This window comes from Dreissena polymorpha, chromosome 1 (genome assembly GCF_020536995.1).
Source record: "Dreissena polymorpha isolate Duluth1 chromosome 1, UMN_Dpol_1.0, whole genome shotgun sequence".
Classification (NCBI taxonomy): domain Eukaryota; kingdom Metazoa; phylum Mollusca; class Bivalvia; order Myida; family Dreissenidae; genus Dreissena; species Dreissena polymorpha.
Window position 1 is genome coordinate 9,081,123 of NC_068355.1, and position 9,528 is coordinate 9,090,650.

General features: G+C 36.8%; 1 protein-coding gene across 1 annotated transcript in view; it reads left to right on the forward strand.

Annotated features, from left to right (window-relative positions):
- Positions 1-9,528, forward strand: part of LOC127870426 (neurofibromin-like) — a 173,567-nt gene that overhangs the window by 25,728 nt on the left and 138,311 nt on the right. The window contains 9 exon segments of the mRNA XM_052413023.1: positions 420-526; positions 4,822-4,887; positions 5,297-5,476; positions 7,023-7,136; positions 7,138-7,236; positions 7,564-7,713; positions 8,208-8,330; positions 8,821-8,937; positions 9,410-9,489. Coding sequence (XP_052268983.1) covers positions 420-526; positions 4,822-4,887; positions 5,297-5,476; positions 7,023-7,136; positions 7,138-7,236; positions 7,564-7,713; positions 8,208-8,330; positions 8,821-8,937; positions 9,410-9,489 — 1,036 coding nt within the window.

Consider the following 9,528-nt stretch of genomic DNA (forward strand, 5'->3'; position numbering starts at 1 on the left):
ATTACTTTTTATACTTTTTTGTTCAATTGATTTGTTTTGTAAGAAATATGCATGCTTAAAGTTCTCATGTTTTTGTTTGATAAAATAAAACTGCTTGTTGTTTTATCTTCTTCCAGTTCATATCAATTCATGTCTTTGGTCTAAAAGCTGCCTGTTCAATTATTGCTTTCACAATCCAGATCACACTATATATTGCTTTATACTTAAAAATGCCATGTACATCATGAAGCAATACTGGTATGTGTTTTGTGTCAGTGATCAAAATTAGCAAAAGATTTATAGTTTTAAATACCCATTGGTGGGTTTGTAATTTGTTGTTGTGTTAATTTTTTTATGAGAATAGAAGCTTTCTTTCCCAGACTGACTCTTATTTTAATGACTGAAAACTATCACCAAAGCAACTATGATTTTCATTTTAGAATGCTGCGATAAGCTGTTTGAGCAGTATCTGGCATACATGGAGAACTCTGCCAAGAGGAAAGCCTCCGTCTGGCCCTTCCAGATGATGCTGCTGATCCTGTGCCCTGTGAGTAGCACAACTTGGTGTGCAGATTACAGGAAGGCCTTTCTGCTGCTTTAACCCTTTACCACTTACAGTGTATGTTTCACTATTTTGGGAATGGGGCTGGATCCCTTTGAACATGGGAAAATGTGCAGCGTTGTGACTAAAATTGGAAAATTAGTGTTGTTTTGCTCAAAAATCATAAAGTGCTTCAAATTGAGAATAGAAAGGTTTTCAGTATTATTTTTTTGCTAAGTTTTAACTTATATGGCTAGATGGGAGATGAACAAAATGTTGAAATCTATATAAAAAAAAAGGAATTTTTAGTTCACATTTGGAAAAAATATATACTTTTTTTCCATTCGCAATGCCAATGGGGCTGAATACTGAACCCAATTTGAACACAAAAAAAACACACTGACGTCAATAATTATTTTGATGTGTTTTTAGTCACTAAGAAAAATAAATTTAATTACAGACCTTTCTTACTAGATTTAAGTGTTAAAGACTTCATTTCCAACCTTAGATACTGATAAGCAGCAAACAGTATAAAACCTGAGCCGACTGCGAGTTACTCCGGTCTGTTCTGGTTTTATGCTGTTTGCCATTTTCACTTTGCCTCTGTGTGGGAAAGATTTAACATACCCCATTACCTGGTGGCACATTATGACTTTCTTGGATGATGTTGTTATGGCCCATCAATGAGATTATGGATATTTTTATTGAGCAACCAGGGGTGTGGAATTTCTTTGCCCAAAATGCCAGACTCAAGACTTGTATTTAGGTGGGGAAGGGCAGTTGTGATTGGAGACCAAGCAAAATATTGGTAATCAACCATAATAAATGCAATAAACCAATCACTATTTGCAAAATAATGCTCAGGAAGCATTACAGGTACATATGACAAATGTGGTTAATTATTAACCTATTGCATTACTGAGGGCAGAATATAAACATATTCACCATTTGTTAGTGTAATGTTAAGGAAAACAAGCCAAGGTTAAAATGACCTCTATATCCACAATTTCCATGAATATTGAAAAAATTGCGTTTGGTAATTTAAGTTATTAACATAGCTTTGTGAATTTAATTTTTATATATTCATAAATAGACAAATTATACTGGTCCTATGCTATAAAGTAAAACAATAAAGAAATCGAATAAGTCATGAAATATTTTGTCATGTTCAAATTTTTTGCAGCTTATGACAATTTACATTTCTTAAATACATTCAAAACAATCATCAAAAATACGATATGCCAAAAAATGAGGGCTTCGTTTTGACCAATTGGGGGACTGATTTAGCAATTTTTAAGAATGTTTGAATTTTAGGCAGATAAAGCACAGGGCTGTTTAAATTGTAATCCCTCTATGGCTTCCTTGGAAATTTATACATTTAAGTGGGTATTATCTTCCCAATGGAAGGTTTCCAAAAAAAAAATCTTTTTTTTAGATCACAATACATGTATTTTGTTCATCTCCCATTCATGTAAGTTCAACCTTAGTAAATTTAATACTGAAAACATTTGTTTTCTCAATTTTGAAGCATTTTTTAGCAAAACAACAACAACACTAATTTCACAATTTTAGTCAAAACGCCACAAATTTTCCCGATCCAAAGGGACCTGGCCCCATTCCCAAAATGTTGAAATAAAACACTGTAGTTTATCACTTGATTATAAGTGCCTCTTTTTTGAGTTAAAAAAACAATATCATTATACCCCCACAAAAGAAGTTTGGGGGGGTATATAGGAGTGAGCTTGTCGGTCTGTCGGTCGGTCCGTATTATGTGTCCGCTCTCTAATTCAAGTAGTTTTCATCCAATCTTCACCAAACTTGGTCAGAAGTTGTATGGAGATGATGTCTAGGCCAAGTTTGAACATGGGCCTTGCTGGGTCAAAAACTAGGTCACGGAGTCACTTAGTGCGTTTTAAACATTCAGCATGTTGTCCGCTCTCTAATTCAAGTAGTTTTCATCCGATCTTCACCAAACTTGGTCATAAGTTGTATCTAGATGATGTCTAGGCCAAGTTCGAACCGGGGCCTTGCCGGGTCAAAAACTAGGTCACGAGGTCACTTAGTGCGTTTTAAACATTCAGCATGTTGTCCGCTCTCTAATTCAAGTAGTTTTTATCCGATCTTCACCAAACTTGGTCATAACTTGTATCTAGATGATGTCTAGGCCAAGTTCGAACCGGGGCCTTGCCGGGTCAAACACGAGGTCACTTAGTGCGTTTTAAACATTCAGCATGTTGTCCGCTCTCTAATTCAAGTTGTTTTCATCCGATCATCACCAAACTTAGTCAGAAGTTGTATCTACATGATGTCTAGGCCAAGTTCGAACATGGGCCTTGCCGGGTCAAAAACTAGGTCAAGGGGTCACTTGTTGTGTTTAAAACATTCAGCATGTTATCCGCTCTCTATTTCAAGTAGTTTTCATCCGATCTTCACCAAACTTGGTCAGAAGTTGTATCTGGATGAGCTTAAGGCCAAGTTCGAACATTGGCCTTGCCGGGTCAAAAACTAGGTCACGGGGTCACTTAGTGCTTTTTTTAACATTCAGCATGGTGTCCTCTCTCTTTTTTAAGTAGTTTTCATCCGATCTTCACCAAACTTGGTCAGAAGTTTTATCTAGATTATCTGAAGGCCAAGTTCGAACATGGGCCATGCCAGATCAAAAACTAGGTCACAGGGTCACTTAGTACATTTTACACATTGAGCATGGTGTCCGCTCTCTATTTCAAGTAGTTTAAATCCGATCTTCACCACACTTGGTCAGAAGTTGTAACTAGATGATGTGTAGGTCAAGTTCGAACATGGGCCATTCGGGGTCAAAAACTAGGTCACGGGATCACTTAGTGTGTTTTAAACCTCGCCATGTTGTCTGCTCTCTAATTCAAGAAGTTTTTATCCAATCTTCACCAAAATTGGTCAGAAGTTGTATCTTGATAATGTCTGGTCAGAAGTTGTATCTAGATGATGTCTAGGTCAAGTTTGAATATGGGTCATGCCGGGTCAAAAACTAGGTCACGTGGTATCTTAGTGCGTTTTAAACCTCACCATGTTGCCTGCTCTCTAATTCAAGTAGTTTTCATCCAATCCTCACCAAACTTGGTCACAAATATTATCTAAATGATCTCTAGGACAAGTTTGAACATGGGCCATGCCGGGCCTAAAACTAGGTCATGGGGTCACTTAGTGCGTTTTTTAACATTCAGCATGGTGTCCGCTCTCTAATTCAAGTAGTTTACATCCGATCTTCACCAAACTTGGTCAGAAGTTTTATGGGGATGATCTTAAGGCCAAGTTAGAACATGGGCCTTTCTGGGTCAAAAACTAGGTCAAGGGGTCACTTAGTGCGTTTTAAAAATTAAGCATGGTGTCCGCTGTTTTTTGTGAAGACGACATGCAAAATATTATGTGTCAATGCAGCATGTGGGGGTTTTCGTCACGTCTGTGACAAAGCTCTTGTTTACTTTCAGATCTATGTGTAATTGTTTACTATTTAATAACAATGTCAGCTCCTGCCACATGGGTTGTACAGAATTACATTTATATAAAACATGTTTAATTGTTTCCTTAAAACTTGCGCAAAATGTGCAGAGGCTTGAAGCTATTTTAATTACATTTATACAAATATGGATAAGTCATTTTTTAGTGGGTAATATGCACTGTAGACCTTGTTTGTGTATAATAGGGCTGTCATAGCCATGAGTTTAAGCCCTTTCCGCTCAATTGGTTCATCAAGAGTTGTTCGTTTTATTTTTTCAGGTTCACAATTCCATGTAAACTTGAATATAGATTTATCAATTATCTGTAATATTTCAAGATAAGGGCTTGGGTGTGCTGAGAATGTGTACATTATTTTAAGCAGGGCAAATGTTTTCAACCTCAGTGACTTTACCAAGATGTGTTAATTTTTCTGTGTTTCCATTGCTTTAAAGGCGTGCAATTTTGGTTGAAAGTTTTTGTCTATATTCAACATCAATATGTTCATCATAGCTTCTTCAGAGGTCAAAGAAAAATATTTGTATTTGTGAAATTTAATTAATGTTTTTACTTTTTTGTTTTACAAGATGGACAAGTAAAAATAGGTCAAGTGAGATAAAGGATTGTGATTAAAACAAAAAGATTAAATAAATGAATACTGAATTTTGAATCCTGACAAGTTGATTTTATTTAAACGCACAGGTTAATATTGGATATGCGTTGATCCTCATTAGCCCTGTGCTGGGCTCATTTGTATGGACTGTTTGTTTGAAAGAAATTCATTAAATGTTTGAAATTGTTATTTATATGATCCTTTGCTGTACTTACAGAAAATTTTGGAAGAGATTAATAACGCCGATGGAGGGGCACCTTGTTCACAACAGCATTTAAAAAAGGTACTGTCATGTAAAAAGATTATTTGGTTTAAAATTGTTATTATGCCTCTAAGTCTACTTTTAGCATAAAATGTTAATGACTAATTAATACCTTTTATTTATTACTGATAACAAAAGACCAGCAAAATGTTTTCATATTGAAGTTTATATTTATATGTGCATAAGGAATAAAGAGAGTGGTTACAGTGTTTGACTGACCACCATATTATTCGGAAAAGCCATTAATCAGCATGACTGTAAATCATTTACCAATTTACTGCTTGTCAGCCATTTTCAGAAAATCTATTTATCAAAGTTGAAATTTTAGGCATTTTTTCCCTTTGTATTCTGTCTTTCTGAAATTTAAACCTGTGACAGTTTTTAACGAGCTCAGGAGTTATCCTTATACATTGATATTGCGTTTCCCTAGAAACTGTTTATAGACGAGGTGAAGAAGACGATATCCAACCACCACAGCTGCAACAAGCAGCTGGCTGAGGGGGCGGCGGTGCTGTGTGTACGTCTGTGCAAGGCCTCCACCTACATCAGCATCCATGACCGCCTCAATGTCCTCTTCAGTCTTGTGCAATCCATCATTGTTGACCTTAAAGTATGTTTACCTTCTTACATATTCGTAGAAACTTCTTGTTAATTACATCAGCATACATTGCCATGTGCAGTCTGTCATCAGTCACTGGTAGGTGTGGTTTTATAAGCAGATTTGTGATAATCATTCAGTCCCATTTGAAGAAACTGTGCTTTACTGCTTTTCACCTCTCTCTCTCAGTTGGTAGGTCAGTATGTCGATATGAAGACCATTAGTTGCTGCCCAATATGTGAATATATCATGATTGCTTGGACCTACAATCAGATAAATTGGTATAATGGGTACATGGGAACAAGGTCATAGATGCTTGTAACAATTAATTTGTTTCCACACAATATCTTGCGAATGATTTGACCAATGATCTTATAAATTGCTATAGTAGTTACTTGGTTGAAAAAGATGCCTTTTATGTTTGAGGTCATCGGGTCAAAGGGCAAGGTGTCATAAAATTGGTATCTGCACAATATCTAGAAGCCACTTTCACATATATAAGCAAACATATGTCCCCCACCACTATAGTGGGGGACATATTGTTTTTGCCCTGTATGTTGGTTGGTTGGTTGGTTTGTGTGTTTGTTTGCTCCAGCTTTAACATTTGCAATAACTTTTGCAATATTGAAGATAGCAACTTCATATTGGGCATACATGTGTATCTTATGGAGCTGCACATTTTGAGTGGTGAAAGGTCAAGGTTATCCTTCAAGGTCAAAGGTCAAATATATAGCTTCAAAGCGGCGCAGAAGGGGACATAGTGTTTCTGACAAACACATACCTTGTTTCTAGTTACTTTGGAGGATGGAAAGATGCCTATTAATTTTGAGGTTAACTGGTTAAAGATCAGCGTTGCATGTTATTGAAATGCAAATATTGCTTCAACACAATTTTTAGAGAATTAGAAGGGTCAATTAAAGGAGTATATAGTCTTGACAATGGATGAACCTTAATGATTTTAAAATCAAGGAATTGAAGGTAAAGGTCACATTGTTTGTATGGCTTCCAGAGATTGTTATTGATCAATGCCCTAGACGTAGGTGGCAAGGCCTGACGCAGTCTAAACTGTTTGTCATACTCTTGCCATTTGTAACCCCTCTTTCTTTTGTGACGTGCACTTGTGTATTGTCAACATGTAATGTAAAATCATGTGAACTTTTATCTTGCTGCGTGGTTAGGTAAATTGAGGCATTAATTAAAAAGGCATCAGACCACTGTCTTGTAGTTTCCTTTTTTTTCTGTCTTGAGATATTTCTGAAGATTGCTCAAGATATAAATTGTTAAAGTTTGGTGATCTGAACACAAGCACAGGCAGTTTGCCAACAAAGGCAATATCACATGGTACGGACATTGCCTAATTGTTGTGATCTAACAATCTTGTCTGAGGCAATTTGTACATAACGTTACATAATGAAACAGACAAAAGTATTCCGTAATAGTATCTATAGAAACCAGTAAACAACATTTGTTTTTGCAGAAATATATAAACATTAATTTATATGTTCTCATTGTTGAAATCAGTAAATTAACGTGTACATGTATTGTGTTTGTTTTTCAGTCTCTTCTGTTCAACCCACCATCCACCAGCAAAACATTCTCCCGTGCACAGAACATCGTTGGCCAGGACCTTGATCTATATATAGACTGTTTTGTGTCATGTTTTCGCATCACCCCCGCACAATAATGATGTTCTGAAAGTCTGCCTGAACCCGCATTCCCCACCCATATATCAGTTTGTGCTGGTCAATGCATTGCATCGTATCATCACACAGGTGAGGGTAGAAGCATGCGGAGGAAAAAACATTTTTTTAAGTTTGTGTTTTTTAACCCAATCATGATATCTGATATTTGTTCTGTCAACTTGTCTGTAAACAAAAACAACGTCATTGTGTAATTACCATGTTTGAGTTGTGAGTATCATATTATAATTATTTTGAATTAAGATCTTAAATACACATTATAATGCATTCACAAGTGGACAATACATAACTTTTGGAAAGCCAGAAATAGCAACACTATTTTGAAAACCTGTGGGCATAAAATGACTTGATACTTTTGCACCACTGATTTCAATAAAAAAATGTTAATGTCATTTACAGCGTCGACTTGCCTGGTGGCCCAATATCAGCATCATATACAACAAGGCTGCGGAGCTGCGTAACATGTTCACGGATACCCTAAACAAGGTCACGCAGGGCATGGCCAGTCACACACCACCCAAGATCACAGGAGTGGGCGGACTCTCTTATGTCAGTGAACAATGCTGAGCAGTTAGCAGTGGTGTTTGGCATGCTTTGCTGTACCAGTACCTTTTTTGAAAATAATTCCTGTTTATGCTAGATTAAGTGAAGGAAATGCTGTTAGCCTAAAACCTTTTGTCTTTTATTACATGCAGAATTTTGTGGGGTGTACATCACTGTTATAGATATGAAACTTGGGCTCGCTTGACATACTAAAAAATAATGTAACATGTTTTCAATTACAGGACTCGTTCTTCTTTATGCCCAGGTGGAACAAAACATCATGAAAAGCCCTCAGTGACTCAAATATTTTATGCAATATGGTCTTAACAACAGGATTTGACTGTAAATGTCCTACACCATTAAAAATCAACCAGTGAATCATTTGTCAAACAGGTCTTGTACAACATTTGTTTATTGTGAACAGTGTTTGTCTCCAGATTTCATCCCATTCATACGTGATTTTAAATTCCTATTGCAATTCTTGTGATTGCCTCTTGCAGAGCTTGACCCGAATGACGATCAGCAAACTGACGAAGGCCACTGATGAGACGATGACAACATATCGCTACCTGCTGCTGTGGATTGTACGCCTCATCCATGCGGACCCTAACCTAATGCTATATGTGAGGGCTTGCTTACTTTCATATCCAAATATAACTTTCAGAATGATGATCCCCTAAATTTAAAGTGAAATGTCTGTCTTTCAATTGCACTGTTTGTTTGTTATTCAGCTTAGCCAAGGTTGTTTAATTTCAGTGATTGTTTTGCTAAAAATTATGGCAGGTATAGGGCTGTTTCCCAAAAAGCAATGTTTTATCCAACAAATCTGACCATAGTTTCCCCAAAACCTGACCCAAATTTCCCAAATAATCTCCACATTTTCTTAGTATTCACAAGAACAAACTTGCTTTATTTGTTAAACAAGAGTTTTTTTGGGAATTTTTTTGTTTGTTTATCATCTGGCTCAACTTTTAAATGTTTTCAATCTCAAAATTCTTCACTTAGAGTATTGACAAACGAGATTCAACATTGGTTGCCATAGTTAAGTAGTATTGACAAACTAGATTCAACATTGGTTGCCATAGTTAAGTAGTATCCATTATTGCCCCACAGAATCAAGGCAAGCCTGGCCATGAGATCCAAAGCAGCACTCTGGACCTCATCAACGGTCTCGTGTCTCTTGTACACCAGCAGTGGATGCCTGAAGACGTTGCTCAGGAGGCCATGGAGGTATAGTGCAGTGTAACCTCAACACAATTAGCCATTATCTTATCTTTCCTTACTTTTCTGGCTATGGTTGAACGGTAGGGTTTTAAGATAGTTTTGAGGACGATCGACATTGTGAGTTGCCTTAGGCTTCAGGCCTATACGTAAGAATACTAAGGATAACATATTCAGGGTTAGAAAAATCTTCACTTCCCTTGTTTCTCAAACCTCAAGGACATATGAAGTGGCTTGTTTCCTTACATGCTCTCCGAGCATATGCTGCTTTGTTGTCTGGCAAAGAAAGTATAGTGGTTAGTAGCCATAGTTGGGTTAGCAAAATCTGGTGTTGGCACACAAGTTACTGTTAATGTAATTCTGAACAGTAATGGGCAATTTAATGAGTTTGTTTCCATTGTGTTGAGCCATTAATACTTGGACTTACTTCTGTGACAGATACCTATAAAATATCTCTATGTATGCTGTTTTTTGTTTGAAGGCTCTGCTGTGTCTCCACCAGCCTGTGAACATTGAGCTATGGAACCCAGAGGCCCCCATCAACACATTCTGGGATGTCAAGTAAGTGATGTCACTTACATGGCCCTTTTAAGTGGCCAT